Raw genomic sequence first — 20,947 nt, 5'->3', positions numbered from 1 at the left:
TTAATGTACTCTTTTTGCCTATGATTAAGAGCATTTTCCCACAGGAATTTTGCTACCTAACTAGATTTTGACGAGGCACCCACCTTGGGTTGATCATATCCCTGATGACATCCCGTAGACGTTTCATTTGACTTTGTTCTCATGCATTCTTCCTTAGACTATGGGTTTTGTCCTTACTCGGGTTTTTACCATAGCCATAGGGTTTTTTTTTTTTTTTTTTTTTTTTTTTTTTTTTTTTTTTTGTGAGACTTACTTCCTTATGCAAGTTCCTACCTTATTGAGAATAAAGTGTTCCTAGAATCAATGTCAACGAGTCGACTTTCTCAACCTCTACATAATGTTGAATCTACTTGAGTATTTACACACTCAAGAGAGAGTGTTATAAACTTCTAGTTTAAGTGTGATTGTGTAAATCTTAGATTAGATTTTATTCTAGTTATTCTTTCCTATATGGACTTGTATTCTTTGGAGGAGAAGGATTTATTCTCTCTCTTATTACTATAAATAAAGGCATTGTGTAGAGGGAATAACACACACATTCCTCTACATAACCCTACAAACACATCTCTCTCTCTATTCTCTCTCTATGCTGCCGGCCCCCTTCTCCTGTCAGATAAAATAGGTCACAACAAAGTGAACATTAGTTAAAGCATCTTAATCAAATTTTTAAAGACATAAATGTTTAATAAAATTACGTAAAAAAAGTAAGGGATTCTAAATTTCTCATCTTTTATTTCATGAGAAAAACAAGGCAACTCAAACAAGAAGTTTGCCACAAGAGTACATTAATTACCAACAAAGACACACATTTTATTTTTAGGCTGAACAAACTCTTTGCGCATTTGATTTCCTCATATGTCATACAACAACTTGGCAAATGATTCTGTATGGTCAGACTTCAGGGAAATGGCTACTGATAAACTCCCATCACTTGTTGGACTTGGTAACACAAACGACAAACCCTCGTATGCAATTCCACCAGGTCCCATGAACATAGGACCACCCCAGCCAAAATCTGCTTTATATATCGGCAGCCTCACCCAACTAGTTATCCCAAGTTTCGGGCACCGAAAAGTATGAGCACCGCGAACAAGGGCCGACAGATCAGGCTGAACCTCAAGATAGTCAAGAGCTGACCTAAGGTAATCATTGTTCATGTGCACCACAATATCATGTATACGGCTGGCAGCATACCATGTTGGTTTTGATTTGAGATCCCCCGCCGTAGCTAATGGTGCGCCTGCGAAAACCACATTGCCAAAGAAACCAAGTGGGAGTGGGGGTTGCAGTCTGGACCGTCCATCAACCGCAATATGCAATTTGGTCACTTGATCATCGGGAAGATTACGTGCCTTGGATGCACATCTCCAAATATGGCCTGCCAACATCTCATATGTGCTGTAGTTGATTGTGTTCCCTTCTTCCTTAGACTTGGCTTTCAAGACGCTAAGCTGCTCCCGCGTCAATCTAAAAATGGAGACTGTTGTACTCTCAGCATCACCATCTTTTGTGCAGGGCGGAGGAATTTTTAAGGGCGGATCAGGCTGGTATTTAACGGGGTGGAATGTTGGCTGAGGTGGGTCTCGGGCACAAAGTAACGTCCTGTCGATGAATGGTGGGATTGTAAGGTCAAGTCCGCGGGCGATATCAGACCATGTATTTACAAAGTGGAGACCTGAACACCCATCTGCCACTCTATGTTCCAGGCCGACCCCAAGCGACACTCCACCACATTTGAAGTATGTGACCTGCATATACAGAGTAAATGGAGAGCAATATATTGTAAGATTAACTCATGCTCAAAAGAACGTCCCAAAATTGCAATCTAACTTGGTGGCAAAAGTTAGTTTTATAGTGATGAATTTGCTTCAAACTAATCTCCCACAATTATACACATTAATGCTATGAGGTTATTAATCGAAAAACTACTTTTTAAGGTTAGGGAAGTTAGTTCCAGACCTTCTGCACGAATTACATTGAGCTTTAAGGTATGAGAGCTATTTAATCTCTAACATTCACGCTCTAGCTCGTCATAGTATAAAATGTCAGGGACTTATCTTTTTGGATGAATTTTCTTCTATGGCTTATTCAATTAATGTATCCATGATGAATTTGTAGTCGTTGAATAGTGTTTTTTGGTGTCAAGACAAAGTTGCGGACTGAAAGGGAAAGTGAAGCTGCCCTTGAATAAAAAAAGCAAGTGCCCCTTGTATACCACGAAACAAACAAGAACATGTCCTTAGAAAGCATATTGGTATAATTAGGGTGGGCATAAAGTCCCGAGGACGGAAACCGAACTGGAAGAAAACCTGTCGGTTCAGTTTTTTTTGCTCATTTCGGTACGGGTACAAAAAACCGAACTGGTTTCCCATAAAGAGGTTCAATATTGGTTTGGTTACATTCCGAACCGAATTGAACCTAGAATTTATTTTTAAATTTGTTGGGCCACGTGGCTGGGTTTGATTGGTTCGTATCTGAGTTCAGGTAGGCTTGGCCACACCTAATGGATTCGAATCCCCCCAGCCTCAACTCTTAGACTTAGAGTGGGTTTGGTTTCATTCGGTTCGGTTTTTTGTTAAAATCGAAACCAAACCGAGAAATTTTGATTTTGGTTAGGTTCAGTTCGTTTTTTTTTTTGGTTTGGTTTTGATGCTTTTTATTTTATTGAACCTGATTTTTTTGTTTTTTAAATATAGAATTTAGATAAGAGACTTGCATTGGTACACTAATAACAAGAAAATGAGAAATCACAAACAGAACCACAAAAGACGTGCTTGGTTTATCCTTAGGTACTCTTTGCACACATAACAGCCCTAAATGAAGACACCTTACCACTTCAGATATGTTGTACAAATCACAAAATGTCTTATCGATCAGTTCTAGTGGTTTATCTTAAATGCATAGTGTCCATGTGACACACCCCGACCGAGGTAGGAGCGTGCTGGCCGTCACACAAAGGCGACGTAGCCATGTGCACGTGCGGAAGCTAATAGAGTAGTAATATAAAAGTACGAGTAAATAAAAACTAGCATTCTAGTACTAGGATAAGTGCTAGTTAGTGCGATACAAAATCAGAGCAGGTCTATAGCAGTCCAAATAAAATAACAACCGTAGTACGCCCGAAGGCGAACCTACAAGGTAGAGTGTCTGTCAGAACGCCGAAAAGCTCGCAAGGGAAACCACCGCAACGGCTAAGCAACTAGAACCTGGAGGGGCGCAAAACAAAAGTGTGAGTGGGCAAAAACAAAGCTCTTTGAAAACCATTTAGTAAAATACAATCTAACCCCTCGCCGTAAAACCTGTATACTTCCCAGAAAATAAACATATATACGTATGTATAGATATGCTCAAACATGTTCAAGGGTATGCCAATCATGCTCAATATATGCTATGACAAAATCTCTTAATGATATGCAAGTGCTCAGGTGTGAGTCGTATCAATCACACAATCCTCTGACAACCGGAGTCACCTAGCGTGACCTGTACGGCTGTATATAGAGCTCAACTGTCAATCTCAATAACTAAACCTGCCCACGAGTCGGAACCACCTAAAGGGTCTGTACGACAGGCCTGGGTGTAACATGTATATACGCTCTAGTGCTACGATCACGTGAAGGCTGTGCGAATAATCGCGGGTCACCTACGAGTCGGAACCACCTACTGTGGTCTGTACGACAGGCCTATGCACCTAACTTGGATCCAAGCTGAGCGTATGGTGCGGGAGGTGAACAACACGTGAAGGACTGTGCCCTACTCTGGGCGGGAGCACTAACACCGGGGGTGCAGGTTATGAGCTCTCTAGTCGTCTCTAACCACTATTTAATGTAATCGTTAATTAACGCTTACCTGGCACTTACCTATGCCTCCACAGCACCCACACATAAATATATATGACATGTGCATATGTATATGTATGCCACAAATGATGCATGCAACGATGCATAAACGATAAATAATAAAGTACATGGCATAAGGCAATTAACCCTTTTTAAATCAATTTCTGGGAATATAAATGTATATAGGTATATACGGAAAACAAAAGCCCACTCACTGGTATGTAGAAGGGTCGTAGCCCCCCTGCCTCGAATGTGCACGCTCGTCCTCGGGATACGTGTCACCTATATGCGAAACAACTATAAAAACGTTAACTTTAAAGCACATAACCCGTTTCTCGTAATAACTTCTCATACATTGCTCAAAATGGACAAATGAATATACCAAATTGATCTACACAACCTCACGATCACACACATATTTTTAAAATAATTTTTGGACCACGCACGCGCCCCCACGCGCCTGGAATGGCACGGGTCCACGCGCCCCCACGCGCGGCCACGTGCACGGCACACCGACGGAATATTCCGTTGACTGACGGAATATTCCGTTGACTGACGCCGTTAGTCCTGTAGGAATATTCCGTTAAGTCCAACGGAATATTCCCCTGTCTTCTCCGGCGAGCCGCCGCCGCCTGCGCCGCCGCCGGCGCCGCCGCCGTCGCCGGCGCCGTCGCCGGAAAACTGGAAATTTTTCAAACTTCGTTTTCTCACTCGTTTTTCAACCATTTTTCACGTTCTTTATACCAAAATGAAGCTTAGGACTAGTAGAATCACGTTAGACTACTTTTAAGGCCTAAAAATCAAAGAATCTCACCTGCAACAACGATCCAAGTTCGGCCAACTTTGAAACTAAGCTTTCCCGACGTCCAAATTCACCCAACGAAGCATTCCCAAGCTCCTTGAGGTCTCTCTAACACAACTACAAGCTTAAAAAGTCCAAAAACACAATGTATAAAACTTGCATGAACAGTACTCAATTCGGCCATTGTTGAATCGACGTGAAAACGAAGTATTCCTCACCTGAAAATGGTACCACTAGACTCCTCTCGGCCTCACCATCACGATGGTGTACTTGGTTCCCTCGATCTGCAAGGTTTTGGATGGTTTTGGGTTTGGTCCGTACGTTTTCAAAGGGAAGGAGGAGAAATGGAGCTCGGGGGAGAGAGAGAGAGGAAAGTCAGAGGGAGAGAGAGATAGCAAGTGTGAATGTGTGTGTGTGTGACCCCCACAACTGTCCACACCACACTAAACACCAAAAACCTAATAGAACAAACTAGGGGTAAAATGGTCATTTCACACGTACGGTTCGATAGTTTCGGGACGGGATGTCACAACCTACCCACCTTATTAGAATTTCGTCCCGAAATTCAAAACAACCGAAAACGACACCTAGTAACCAAAGAATAATCTAGGATACAAATCCCTCATCCGATCTTCTGTCTCCCACGTCGCTTCCTCAACGGAATGGTTCCTCCACAAAACCTTCACTAATTTCACCGTCTTGTTCCGCAGAACCTTCTCTTTCCAATCGATGATCGTCACCGGTTCCTCGTCATACGTCAAGTCTGGATTAATTTCTAACGGTTGAGGAGGTATCACATGGGATGGATCAGCAACATAATGTCGGAGCATAGACACGTGGAAAACGTTATGCACTCTGGCTAGCTCCGGAGGTAACTCCAACCTGTAAGCTACCTCACCAACTCGCTCCACGACCATGTATGGTCCGATGTACCGTGGACTTAATTTGCCTTTCTTCCCAAATCTCACTACACCTCTCCACGGCGAAAGCTTCAAAAATACCCAATCTCCGATTTCGTACACCCTGTCTGTAGCATGTCGATCCGCTAAACTCTTTTGTCTGTCCTGTGCCGCTTTCAAATTAGTCTTGATTACCTGGACGTTCTGGGTAGTCTCCTCAACAATTTCCGGACCTACTAAGACCCTTTCTCCGACTTCTGACCAACACAACGGTGTACGACAAGCTCTACCATACAAAGCCTCAAATGGTGCCATGCCAATACTTGAATGAAAACTATTATTGTAAGCAAACTCCATCAAATCTAACCGCTGGTGCCAAACGTCACCAAACTGCAACACCGAAGCTCGCAGCATATCCTCTAAGGTCTGAATAGTTCTCTCTGACTGCCCGTCGGTCTGCGGATGATACGCCGTACTGTAAAGTAGTCTCGTACCCAAAGCTTCCTGGAAAGCCACCCAAAACTTCGATGTAAATCGTGGGTCACGATCCGAGACAATACTCACAGGGACACCGTGGTACTTCACAACCTTCGAGATGAACAACTCCGCTAAACGGCTCAAAGAATACTTCTCTCTCACTGGAATAAAATGAGCCGACTTAGTGAGTCGATCAACGATCACCCAAATGCCGTCAAAGCCATTATGTGTACGCGGCAACTTGTACACAAAATCCATGGTAATATTCTCCCATTTCCACTCGGGAACGGGAAGCGGCTGCAATAATCCAAACGGCTTTTTCCTTTCCGCCTTAACCTGCTGACAAACGGCACACCTACTCACATACTCGGCTATCTCCCTTTTCATACCCGGCCAATAATAAAATGGTCGAATGGTATGGTACATTTTTGTAGCTCCTGGATGCATGGCGTAAGCCGAGATATGTGCTTCATCCAGAATTTCTTTCTTTAAATCCACGACATTCGGCACGAACATTCTACCCTCTAGCATCAACATGCCATCCGAATCACGAACTCTGAGGTCTCGCCTCCTTCCTTGCTCTCGAGCTTGGATTAATTCTTGAGTCTGCTCATCAGCTACTTGAGCCGCAAGCACCCGATCGACTAAGATAGGCCTAACCTGAAAATTAGCAAGTAAAGCCACATCTCGATCTTCAACTTCTAACCTCACTCCTGTAGCACGCAAGTCCGCCAAAAGAGGAATACGGCTTGCATACAACGCATTAATGCGGCCTTGAGACTTTCGACTAAGTGCATCAGCAACTACATTCGCACGACCAGGGTGATAATCAATCGTACAGTCGTAATCGCTGAGCAGCTCCAACCACCTCCGCTGACGAAGATTAAGTTCCTTCTGAGTAAAGAGATACTGGAGACTCTTGTGATCTGTAAAGATCCTGCACTTTTCTCCGTAAAGATAGTGTCTCCACAACTTCAACGCAAAAATGATAGCAGCCAACTCCAAATCATGTGTAGGGTAATTCATCTCATGAGGTTTCAACTGCCGCGAAGCATAAGCAATCACCCTACCCTGCTGCATCAATACACATCCCAAACCATTCAAGGAAGCATCGCTATAAACCTCGAAATCACCGCTATCGTCTGGGAGTGCCAAAACAGGTGCATGAGTGAGACAATGCTTCAACTGTTGGAAACTCTGTTCACACCTATCATCCCACTCAAATTTAACATCCTTCCTTGTTAATCTCGTCAGTGGTAAGGCAATCACCGAAAAATCCTTAACGAATCTCCGATAATACCCTGCCAATCCAAGGAAACTTCTCACCTCGGTGACGGTTCGCGGTTGCTCCCAATTCTCTACCGCCGCAACTTTCTGAGGGTCAACCAAAATACCCTGAGCAGAGATGACGTGCCCCAAGAACGCAACTTGGTCTAACCAGAACTGGCACTTGCTAAACTTAGCATATAGTTGGTGTTCCCTCAACCTCTTTAACACCAAAGTAAGATGTCGAACATGCTCCGCTTTCGACTTAGAATACACCAGAATATCGTCAATAAAGACAATGACAAATCTATCCAAGTAAGGCTGGAATACTCGGTTCATCAAATCCATGAAAGCGGCTGGTGCATTCGTCAACCCAAATGGCATAACCAGAAACTCGTAATGACCGTAACGAGTCCTGAACGCCGTCTTAGGGACATCATCCCTACCGATCTTCAGCTGATAGTAACCAGACCTCAAGTCTATCTTAGAGAACACGCAAGCACCTCTCAGCTGATCAAACAAATCATCGATACGAGGCAAGGGATAACGGTTTTTAATCGTCACCCGATTGAGTTGCCTGTAGTCGATGCACAGTCTCAAGGTTCCATCCTTCTTCCTCACGAATAACACTGGAGCGCCCCAAGGTGAAGTACTAGGCTGAATAAAACCCTTATCCACTAATTCTTGCAGTTGCACTTTCAATTCCCTTAATTCAGCAGGTGCCATACGGTAAGGAGTCAACGAAATAGGATTAGTACCTGGAAGCAACTCGATAGTGAACTCCAAATCTCGATCTGGTGGTAATCCAGGCAATTCCTCGGGAAAAACATCTGGAAAGTGTCGGACGACCCTCACGTCCTCAACACCACAAGGAGGAACCTCATCCAACACCACATGGGCTAAATACCCCTGACAACCCTTAGTCAACAACTTTTTCGCTCGTAGCGCCGAAATAACACCATGTCTCACCCCACTCTGCTCACCAACAAGGGTAACCACGGGTAGTCCAGGACGACGAAATGTAACTATCTTCCCGTAACAATCGATATTGGCACGATTGGGGTGCAACCAATCCGCGCCCAAAATCACATCAAAATCCACAATATCTAACGGGATAAGATCAGCGGGCATAACCACGCCCTCCACTATCACTGGACAACCTGGGTACACGCGATCCACAATACATCTCTCCCCTCTAGGCATAGCGAACTCTAAATCATACCCTAGGGGTGTGGGGCGAGGTTGCGTCACTTGAGCAAATGTATGAGAAATCACAGAATGTGTAGCTCCACAATCAATCAAGACTCTAGCAAAATAACCAAGAATATTTAACGTACCCATAATCAGATCCGGGTTGTTTTGAGCATCCTGCAAAGAAATGTTGTGTATACGCCCTTGGCCCTGCTGCCGTCCGCCACGACCTCTGCTCGCCTGAGCACCACGACTCTGCGTACCACGCCCCTGACTGGGCTGACCGGTCTGTCTCGAAGACCCTGCACTACTGGTAGCAATATCTCCTGTCTGAAATTGTCCTCCTTGATACCATTGAGAACCGCCGGCTGAAGCTGGAGGATACGGCATATAGCCGCCCGAATACTGAGGGTAACCACCCTGGGAGTAGGGGTCCTGGGGATACTGATACTGCCCCGGAGCATAAGGGGCAGCATCGCCCTGATAGTGGTAAGCACCACCTCGACCCGTCTGGCCGTAGCTACTAGGACCCTGGATCTGCTGGAGTGGTGCAGGTGGTGGCATAAAGGTCTGCTGTGGTTTCTGTTGCTGCTGGCCCTGGGGACAATGTGCCGCTCTATGTCCCACCTGTCCACATGTGAAGCAACCGTTGCTACCACGTCTACATTCACCGAAATGCCGGTTGTTACACCTACGGCAAACTGGGGCTCTGCCTCGCCCACCATCGCCCTGCCTCTGGCCTCTAGCGCCACCGAAAAATCTACCTCCACGACCCTGCCCAGTGGCACTGAAGCCACCACTCGAAGAACTAGAACTAGTTCCACCTCTCTTGAAGTTCTGAGTCTGACGGGGCCCAAGCGATGCTTGACTTTTACCTTTGTCATCTTTCTTCTGGTTGCCGTCCTTTTCTTCATCAGTATCGCTCGACATATTCTCCGAATCCTCGATCCTCAGCAGTATCTCATAGAAGTCCCGGTAAGTCTCGCTGTGGATTGCAGACGCCATAGAACGCCACTTCTTCCTAGTGCCCAAACGGAAAAGACGGAGCATCTCTGCCGGATTACCAGCGACATCAGGGTGGTAACGGGACAAGTCCGTAAACTTACGGTAGTACTCATTCGCTGACATCTTCCGCTGTTTCAGTTCGGAAAACTCCTGTTTCTTACGGTCAATATACTCAGGGGGCACATACCTTCTCCTAAACAACCTCGTAAAAACATTCCACTCGACCCTCTGATCCGGAGTCAACCTACGAAGCTCCTGCTCCCACCAAGCTGCCGACTCCGTATCAAGAAACCAAGCGGTCGTCTCAACCCATCTCTCCATAGGCAAGTTCCCCTGATTGTGTAGCACCCGAAAAGTCTTCTCTATGTGTTCTAGCCAGCGCTCTGCGTTCTCGGGTCCCTCACTGCCCTTAAACTTATCCAACTTCAGATTGTACATAGTTTCCAGAGGAGTCCTCTGGGGAGGGCGCATCACTGCCTGAAGGGCTGTAGCAAAAGCTTCCCCCAATTGAGTAATATCGGGGAACATAGGCTCAGAAGAGCGACGGGGTTCCCGACGAGGCGGCATAGTTCTGACAGAAGACACCAAAATTATTAGAATACTCACAAGGACACAGGACTGCCAAACCTAGGCTCTGATACCAAACTGACACACCCCGACCGAGGTAGGAGCGTGCTGGCCGTCACACAAAGGCGACGTAGCCATGTGCACGTGCGGAAGCTAATAGAGTAGTAATATAAAAGTACGAGTAAATAAAAACTAGCATTCTAGTACTAGGATAAGTGCTAGTTAGTGCGATACAAAATCAGAGCAGGTCTATAGCAGTCCAAATAAAATAACAACCGTAGTACGCCCGAAGGCGAACCTACAAGGTAGAGTGTCTGTCAGAACGCCGAAAAGCTCGCAAGGGAAACCACCGCAACGGCTAAGCAACTAGAACCTGGAGGGGCGCAAAACAAAAGTGTGAGTGGGCAAAAACAAAGCTCTTTGAAAACCATTTAGTAAAATACAATCTAACCCCTCGCCGTAAAACCTGTATACTTCCCAGAAAATAAACATATATACGTATGTATAGATATGCTCAAACATGTTCAAGGGTATGCCAATCATGCTCAATATATGCTATGACAAAATCTCTTAATGATATGCAAGTGCTCAGGTGTGAGTCGTATCAATCACACAATCCTCTGACAACCGGAGTCACCTAGCGTGACCTGTACGGCTGTATATAGAGCTCAACTGTCAATCTCAATAACTAAACCTGCCCACGAGTCGGAACCACCTAAAGGGTCTGTACGACAGGCCTGGGTGTAACATGTATATACGCTCTAGTGCTACGATCACGTGAAGGCTGTGCGAATAATCGCGGGTCACCTACGAGTCGGAACCACCTACTGTGGTCTGTACGACAGGCCTATGCACCTAACTTGGATCCAAGCTGAGCGTATGGTGCGGGAGGTGAACAACACGTGAAGGACTGTGCCCTACTCTGGGCGGGAGCACTAACACCGGGGGTGCAGGTTATGAGCTCTCTAGTCGTCTCTAACCACTATTTAATGTAATCGTTAATTAACGCTTACCTGGCACTTACCTATGCCTCCACAGCACCCACACATAAATATATATGACATGTGCATATGTATATGTATGCCACAAATGATGCATGCAACGATGCATAAACGATAAATAATAAAGTACATGGCATAAGGCAATTAACCCTTTTTAAATCAATTTCTGGGAATATAAATGTATATAGGTATATACGGAAAACAAAAGCCCACTCACTGGTATGTAGAAGGGTCGTAGCCCCCCTGCCTCGAATGTGCACGCTCGTCCTCGGGATACGTGTCACCTATATGCGAAACAACTATAAAAACGTTAACTTTAAAGCACATAACCCGTTTCTCGTAATAACTTCTCATACATTGCTCAAAATGGACAAATGAATATACCAAATTGATCTACACAACCTCACGATCACACACATATTTTTAAAATAATTTTTGGACCACGCACGCGCCCCCACGCGCCTGGAATGGCACGGGTCCACGCGCCCCCACGCGCGGCCACGTGCACGGCACACCGACGGAATATTCCGTTGACTGACGGAATATTCCGTTGACTGACGCCGTTAGTCCTGTAGGAATATTCCGTTAAGTCCAACGGAATATTCCCCTGTCTTCTCCGGCGAGCCGCCGCCGCCTGCGCCGCCGCCGGCGCCGCCGCCGTCGCCGGCGCCGTCGCCGGAAAACTGGAAATTTTTCAAACTTCGTTTTCTCACTCGTTTTTCAACCATTTTTCACGTTCTTTATACCAAAATGAAGCTTAGGACTAGTAGAATCACGTTAGACTACTTTTAAGGCCTAAAAATCAAAGAATCTCACCTGCAACAACGATCCAAGTTCGGCCAACTTTGAAACTAAGCTTTCCCGACGTCCAAATTCACCCAACGAAGCATTCCCAAGCTCCTTGAGGTCTCTCTAACACAACTACAAGCTTAAAAAGTCCAAAAACACAATGTATAAAACTTGCATGAACAGTACTCAATTCGGCCATTGTTGAATCGACGTGAAAACGAAGTATTCCTCACCTGAAAATGGTACCACTAGACTCCTCTCGGCCTCACCATCACGATGGTGTACTTGGTTCCCTCGATCTGCAAGGTTTTGGATGGTTTTGGGTTTGGTCCGTACGTTTTCAAAGGGAAGGAGGAGAAATGGAGCTCGGGGGAGAGAGAGAGAGGAAAGTCAGAGGGAGAGAGAGATAGCAAGTGTGAATGTGTGTGTGTGTGACCCCCACAACTGTCCACACCACACTAAACACCAAAAACCTAATAGAACAAACTAGGGGTAAAATGGTCATTTCACACGTACGGTTCGATAGTTTCGGGACGGGATGTCACACCATGCCTTAAAACAAATTGAAACATGTATGATATGTTAGTGGGATAATATGTAAAAAGGGCTTTGCTGACCTTTTAAAACGTTAAATCGCACGTCATTAGAGGGGGTGCTTCGAAGTTTGCACCGTCTAATTCATTAATTTTATTAAAGTAAAATATCAGCACCTTGTTTGCTATACCTACATATCCGAGAAGGTGAAAAGGTTAAGGTGGTGTTAAGGATGACTAAATCCCCTGCTCTTCTTCTTATTGTAGGGATTCGATGTCTTAAGCGTAAAGAAATTCGGTTTGGTTTTCAAACCTTTAAAACCGAAGCAGAACCAATAAAGTTCGATTCAGTTCAATTAGGTTTTCTTTTGTTCAGTTTAATTTTTTTTCGATTTCAGTTCAGTATTCAATCCAATATTTTTTTTTTTTTCAGTTTTCAGTTTTTAAAACCCACCCTTACTCAGACTATCACTCCAATTATCACTTTCTCAAACTATCTCTCTCTCAACCACCGCCACTCCAATCTCTCTTAAAAAGTAACCCCAGTCACCAATGTCTCTCAAACCCTCGCCAATCTCTCTCAGAAAGTTCTCAACCCGACTTCTACCATACGATCGTGTCGTTCGCTCAAATCCTCTCCACTCCAATCTCTCTCAGACTCGGTCTCTCTCTCAGTTGCATTCTTCGCCAACTCCATACTCCATTCTAGTCGAACTCGTAGCCACTCCAATAGTAATGGTAATTATCAATTGACTCAATTCCTTCAAATATCATTGCGTTAAAAAAAAGGCAATAACTTATAGGAATCGCCGATGCTGAAGCTTTCGATAAGAGGATATTAATAAAAAAATAATAACCACACACTATTTTTCTATTGTATATACTTGTCTCTTAAAAAAAAAGGGTATGTGAGAATGAAAAAGTGTAGATATCATTTCCTAAATTCATTCATGCAACGAAATGAGTAACAAATTAATATTCCAACAAACTTTATCTAAGGGTTTTTTTTTAAGCATTCACTAATTGTTGAGGACACCCACTTAATATTTATTGTTAAATCACTTGTTGAAATGACTTTTAAACCCTAAAAAGTAAGGCAAAACAATTATTTTCTTCACTCAGCCCAAATCATTTAAACAAGATCCTAACCACCTGTAAATTATATATAATTTTATATCCACGCACCAGCGCACTCACAATGTCATGTGATTTTTTTTTTTTTTTTATATCAAAATTTTTAAGGATTCTACAATATAAGAGATAAGTACTCTTAAATATTCAAATCTTCTTTGCGACAGTGTGGTAGTAATCTGATTTTTTTTTTTTTTTTTTTTGGCTAAAAATTTTGAAGCATGTTTGCTCTTTCTTTCTTAGGATGGTTTATGGTGCAATTTCATTCAAGCATGATTGCAGAACCGAGAATCTGCATGGACACAACAATAGCACAATCAACTAGCCCTTTCATGATTTCTTATTTACGAATAGCCATTTTTGAGTTTAAAATCAAATCCACATTTAGAGCCTAATTCCCCTCAATTGACAAAAACCTTGAAGCAGTAGAACCACGTGCACTATTTGTGTGCTAAAGACAAAGGGTTTAAATTTATTTTTTGGACAAGATGAAGACATGAGGTAGATTTTGGTGTGGGGTGTATGAACTGTGTGTGGGTGTTAGGGTAGTTTCGGTTAGTAACTCGGGTGCATTAAGAAAATTTTTAGTTTAAAGGGTAAGTGTGAGATGTTTTAAGTATGTAGAGTGTATTTAACAATATGTGGGGGCTAATAAAGCAACCCAGGGAGCTTTCATAAAAAATGTTTGGGCTAAGTTTATTTTAACCAAAAACCATGATATAACTTTATTTAACGAAAAAAACTTAAGTTTTAATTAAAAAAAACCCCTTAAATTTTAATAAAGATGACAAAAGAACTTAAATTTTAATGAAAATGACATAATTTTAATATTAATTTTTTTTTAAAAAAAAAAAAAAACTTGACACAAAGGATATAGAGTCATAGACATTGTTTATGAAATTGCACAGTACTACACTGTTTATGAAACTAAATGGTACTACACTATTTATGAAATTGAACAATACTATACTATTTATGAAACTGATCTATACTACACTATTTATGAAACTAAACAGTACTATACTATTTATTGGTCCAGATTCATAAATAGTGCCTAGTTCTTAGTTCGATTTCATAAATAGTGCCGAGTTATTGGTTTTTGTTTCATAAATAGTGTATAGTAGTTGATACAGTTTCATAAATGGTGTCTCATTCTTGGTCAAGTTTCATAAGTAGTGCCTAGTTCTTGATCCACTTTCATATATAGTGCCTAGTTCTTGGTCATGTTTCATAAAGGGTCGTTTTATTTACACCCCACGTTTTGTTGACTACATCTCATATACTTAATACACCCCACATTTAGTTTTTAGTCTGAAATTTATCTTAATACATCCTACATATTTTTCAATACTATCCTCACACCCCACACTTTCTACACATACCCCACACTCTCCACTTAAAATCCAAATCAAATCATGCGTTCGTCTCACAAGTTCATCTTCTCCACCATTTTCAGAAACGAGTATTGTCGAATGATCAAGGTAGAAATTTCTATGAGGTGTAAAGAGAAAGTGCTTCATCTTCAAATCAATGGTTTAGGGTTTAGGAAGATAAAGTTTGACCAAACTCCATTAGTATCATCTTGCTTCTTTCTTTGTGCATCTTTGAGGACTCCACTTTTTCCTCTAATTTGGAATTGTTGGACTTGAGATATGTGGAGTTAAGGGGTTTCTCAAATGGTTTATTATCTATTAAGAAGCTCTAATCAAGTACAAAATGAAAATTTTCTCATATTCTTTTTTCAATTTTTAATTATTTCATTTTGGAGTTTCTATCAATTAAGAATTTTAGGGTTTCTCTTCAATTAACTACAAAGATCTTTGTCCATTTTGCGGGGTTAGTTTTCAATAAACTTCATCGATTTCTATCAAGGGGTATGCTATCCACACACCCTTTTTTACTTCTCACATACCCCTTGTTAATTTATATTCATTGATCTTCTTCAATTCATCCGATCTGACGGATAAAAACTAAAAAGTTATGGGAGAAGTAAAAAAGGGTGTGTGGATATCACACCCCTTCTATCAATTGGGGATTTTAGATTTCACGTGTGTGTGTGTACATATATGTATGTATCCATCTATACTCATCTTGTTTGTTAGTTGTTAGAGTTTTGTTCTACAATGGATGATAGGAGTGACTTCGACAACTTGAAGAAAAAAAATATGAAAACAATTTGGGACACATTCATAAAATAATTTTATTTTTTAAATTCAAATGTGAACTAAATAGTCATTTCATAATAGGATATATAAGTCATTTAATAATAAACTTTTATGTAGGGTGTATTAAAAATATGTGAGGTGTTAATAAAAAAACTCTTTCATAAATAGTATCTAGTGTTTTATCCAATTTCATAAATAGTGTACAGTAATTGGTACATTTTCATAAATAGTGTCTCTTTCTTGGTTCAATTTCATAAATAGTATCTCTTTCTTGGTCCAGCTTCATACATAGTGTATCTTTCTTGATCTAATTTCATAAATAGTGTCTATTTCTTAGTTTAGTTTTTTTATTTAGTTTTAAAAATAATGCCTTTTCTAGTTTCGCTGCATCCCCGGAGCAAGAACCACCTTCATGATGGTGGTGATGGTGGTGATACCCATGCCCATGGCGTTCTTCATGAAATACCCAGTCGTTCCTCCCTTCTTTTCCACTTTTTCTTCAAATCAAACCCAAACCTTGCTACAAAGCTACAGAGCTTTGTAATTCACATAAAAATCAATCTCAACCCAAAATTGAAATTGAAAACTATTTGGATATCTGAGATGTCGCTCCTTGCATCTTTATCCACAGCCACCCGCACAGACGCTTGAACTACAAATGCTGAATGCATCACCCTCAAACTCCAATTCTCCATCATCCATATCTCTCAATTAGGCCACATATAAGGCTTTCAATCATTTTAGTTTGGAATTTTTCTTTTTTTTTTTGGGTTTGTTAAATCCAATTCACATATTAACAATTTAACAAGTGAAGCAGCAAGGGTTTAGTTAAATCACATTCATATCCTCAAGCATCAAAGTTTTTGTTTGTTTGTTTGTTAAATCCCATTCGCATCCCACCAAACCTTCGAACCCAGACCAAGAGGTGGCCTCACATCACCACCTAGCCAGGAAGAAGGTCGGTGAAACACCAAAAAAAAAAAAAAAAAAAGATTTTGTTTTTCATGCGCTTTGATTTAGATTTTTTTTTTTGTGTGTTTTTTTATAATTCTTTTCCTTGTTCTTATCATTAAATAAAGTTATAAGGTGACTTTTGGTTAAAATTCAAGTTTTAAAGCTCCTTTTATTAGTTTTTCATCTATCTAATCTGTTAGTTTGATTTATCAGCTTAACAAGTAATAACTAACTAAAATCCTCAGCCAAAGGCACTACTACTCTAATATTATTCAGCTAGAAAAGATAATCAATGCTCAACTGAATCTAAATCAACATACACATACCTGTACCACAAAGAGGGGATAAGTGGAAATCCCAGCAGAATAATCGACGACGGGGATGAGCTTCCGGAACTCGGGAGTTGGCGCAAAATCGCCGAAATTCTCGAGGACGGAGGCGGTCTCCGCCACAGCAAACAGCACGCCCTCCCCATTGCAGTTGATTTCGGAACGGCCTGTTTCATTCTGCTGGAGGCGCCCCGCCAGGGGGTAGAACGGTACGAGGGCCTTGGAGAGGGCGCCCTTAAGCAGTGCCGGGTCGAAGAAGGGGCTGGTGGGATGGCCGCCGGTTTGGCTTCGCCGGTAGAAGTAGACACTGGGGGTGTGCTTGCTCAAAATCACCAAGTCCAAGTTGGACATCCACAGAACCTGCTTCGGCGTCTCCTCCGCCGGCTTCACGATCGTCGTCTCCCTCATGCTAACATTCACCACCATGTTTTAGTTACGTAACGAAGGTCTGAGATTATTATGTTGTTGCGCTCACTTTATAGTTTTTAGCATTTCATCCCATACACTGCATGCGATCTGTTGGTCTGCTCGGTGGACCCACTTCTGTTGGTGGAGCCCACGGTATGGTTTTGGACAGTGACCTCGTTGTACCGACAGACCAATCGTTCCCCACCACGTGAGTAGTTAAAATTCCGTGACTCGTACTTATTGTTTAGACTAATCACATTGTCTTAATTTCTCACACATTATAATCGCATTCATCTTAAAACTTAAACAATTAAAAGGGTAATATTATTCATATTATATTTTTATATCATGTTTCTATACCACTTTAGGTGCCATCTGATGTGAACAGCCACATCATTTGAAAAATTTGTAAAATCTAAGGAAAGAAATGAAAAAGACTCCTCGTATACTACAATCATCATTTAATTAACTAGTTTTTCTTAATTATTAGTTTATTAAATAATGAACTAAATTTAAAAATCTGATTGATTCAAATGATGTGGCTGTCCACATCAATTGCCACCTAAAATGGTATGAAAATGTGGTACAAAAACTTGATTTGAATAACATTACTCCAATTAAAATGCTATTTTCTCACCCATTATTATTCCTGAACTAACTGTAATTCATAAAAGGCTTTTTAGCCAAAATGGTCCCTGAGATTTGCATAACTCCTCATTTTGGTCTCTGAGATTTTAAATCAATAGAAGTGGTCCCTGAGATTGTCCACCATACATCATTTTGGTCATTCCATTAAAAACTCCGTTAAGTGTCCCCAAACTCTTGGCCGGAAGTTCGGGCAATTTTCAAAGTTTCGTAACTCAACCGTTTCTTAACCAAATTCGACACATAATATACTAAAATGAAGATAGGAAAGTGTAGAATAAGATTATACCTATTTGGAAGCCCAATGGTTGTTGGAGATAGTGGGAAAATAGCCTCAAAGTTGACTGGTCTGAGGGAAAACTGGAAAACTTGCCAAAAACTGGGCAAACTTTAAACGTTCATAACTTTTTCAATACTAAATGAAATCAAGTGATTCAAAAACGAAAATCATACTTCTCGATGAGAAGAAGATAATGGTACCTTTTTCAGCAGCTAACTCGCCGTGGTTTGGCCGGAAACCGGCGGAAAATGTCTGTCTTGGTCTTGAGTTAGCCACTTTTGAGCGGTTTTCCATCCAAACCACGGCGATTTAGCCACTGAAAAAGGTACCATTCTCTTTGTCTTTCATTTTTGAATCACTTGATTTTGTTGAGTATTGAAGAAGCTATGAACGTTAAAAGTTTGCCCAGTTTCTGGCGAGTTTTCCAGTTTTCCCTCAGACCAGTCAACTTTGAGGCGATTTTCCGACCATCTCCGTCAACCATTGGGCTTCCAAATAGGTATAATCCTATTCTACACTTTCCTATCTTCATTTTGATAAATTATGGGTTGAATTTGGTTAAGAAACGATTGAGTTATGAAGCTTTGAAAATTACTCAAACTTCCGGCCAAAAGCTTCGGGACACTAAACGGAGTTTTTAATGGAAGGACCAAAATGATGGATGGTGGACAATCTCAGGGACCACTTCTATTGATTTGAAATCTCAGGGACCAAAGTGAGGAGTTATGCAATTCTCATGAACCATTTTGGCTAAAAAGCCTTCATAAAATTATAAACTTGTCTCTTCAGGAAAAAAAAAATATCCTTGTCAGCACTCTCGCTCTACCATGAACTTTAACTTGCCTCTAAAATTATTTCTCTACGAAGGCATTGATCCGCATACGCCAACATTGCGAGACGTAGTCAGAGCGCTTAGTTACAGACCCCGCACCATTTTTTTCTACCGATCAAACTCAATACCCTTCACAGAAGACTACCTTCCTCAGTTCCTGTTCAACACTTATGTATAGAAATATCAGCATCTATACATATACAGTAAGACCCCATTACATTTCATTCAATTCATGCAGATATGTATTGTTGAAACATCCAACTAAAACAAAAACATTAAATTCGAACCGGAGACTAGCCGGAGAAGCATAGAAGTAGCAAACTCTGGCTGCCTGATTTTTGAGTTCGTCTTTGTCTTCTTATGAGAATTAATTTTCAGAAAATATAGGAAATAGTGTGTGGAACTGGAACGATTTTAAGGGTGGATTAATCATTTTTGAACAGGTATCTTTTAAGGTTTTTATCGGTCATTTAATAAATGAGCAAACTTGTAATTAAAATTTTTATTAAAAAGTGAGTAAAAGGATAATACACTGAGGTGGAAATAACAATACTCGTTCCAAAATTATTGGTGTCTCCCAGATCCCAATATTAGTGATTTCATATAAGCACTACATAACAAGTGGTCGAGCATTTATTTTGTTAGAAGATTTTGATTTAGTTCAGGTGACTAGAAAATCCTTAGAAATTATTTTATTAGCATATTTGAATTTAGTTAAGGCAGCTAGAACACTCTTTCAAAGGAGGTACCAGCCTTCAAGCGTACAACCAAGGAGGATTCAAGCTTGTACAGTTAACCACAAGGGTAGGAAGAACCCCGCTGGCTAGAACAATCTTTACAAGAAATGGAAAAGGAATAGATTTCATATTTACGTTTTGTTTCGCTAAGAATATATAGTTGTTTTCTTTTCCTGGCTAAGAATAGTTAAGCGTCGTTATCTTTTAATTAAGAGTACGTCTACCCCCTTCAATTAGTCCCCTATTGTTGATTTACCCTTTGAATTTATACCCCTTAAAGTAGTAGGGATTAGCCAGTTTACCCCTTTGAAGCAATACGTAATTATTTGAGACTGTTGTGAAGGATTTAGAAGTTACTTAGAGAGCAAAAAGAAGATTTTTTTTTCTTCTTTTTTTGAGTATAACGATATATTTTGCACTAAGGGGAGGGGGAGTTCTGCTAAGACACACAATGAACAATCTAATTTGGTATTGAATTCACTATCCACAAGATTTGAACCTAAGACCTCTAACTTCCAAATGAAGAGAAATGTCATCATACCTTAGTACAAAGTGACAAAAGAAAAGTTATTAGAAGAAAAAAGTTATTATTAACTGTTTTATTTCTGTTTTTAAAGTCGCAACTGAATAAGTTTGCAACACAACCAAAATTGCGAGTTATTGACCTTATTTTCAATGAGAAACCCCTACAGTTTGAGATGTCTTAAACCGTAGGTCAAAATTAATTGATGTTGTCATCGTCTACATATATAAGTGGCAACCAAGGGAAGGGCTTTTTTTGGTCAGTGAATACGATAGGGCTGTTGAATTCAATAAAATGCTATGTGGTCGGTAGAATCTTTATTGGAGAAGCATGATGATAAGGATAATACAGTAGAGAAATCCCTTGTTCAGAAAGTTGAAGATATTTATCCAAAATTAACTCTACACGGTCCACGTGATATCAGTCTGCATGGCTCAACAGCTAATAAAATTATCCGGTCCCCACCCACCCAAATTAAGAATGCAACCAGAGCTCTTTACGTCCACCGCGTACCGCCCTGCCTCTTCCTAAGTCTTTCCTGTCGACATCGATCCGCTCTGTACGTAGTATGATAAGG

At 41.2% G+C, this 20,947-nt stretch overlaps 1 protein-coding gene across 1 annotated transcript; it reads right to left on the bottom strand.

Moving 5' to 3' along the window:
- Nucleotides 1-691: 691 nt before the first annotated feature.
- LOC103955102 (shikimate O-hydroxycinnamoyltransferase) lies at nt 692-17,412 on the bottom strand. Its single transcript, XM_048576720.1, has 2 exons — nt 16,943-17,412; nt 692-1,748 (listed from the first exon to the last, which is right to left on the bottom strand). Exons 1-2 carry the CDS (start codon nt 17,369-17,371, stop codon nt 852-854), a joined length of 1,326 nt encoding a protein of 441 aa, XP_048432677.1. The 5' UTR covers nt 17,372-17,412; the 3' UTR covers nt 692-851.
- Nucleotides 17,413-20,947: the final 3,535 nt, after the last annotated feature.

This window comes from the organism of the source record quoted next, unplaced genomic scaffold (assembly GCF_019419815.1).
Source record: "Pyrus x bretschneideri cultivar Hongxiangsu unplaced genomic scaffold, Pyrus_bretschneideri_v1 Contig90, whole genome shotgun sequence".
NCBI classification, from domain to species: domain Eukaryota; kingdom Viridiplantae; phylum Streptophyta; class Magnoliopsida; order Rosales; family Rosaceae; genus Pyrus; species Pyrus x bretschneideri.
This window is presented reverse-complemented; position numbering and strand designations above follow the sequence as displayed.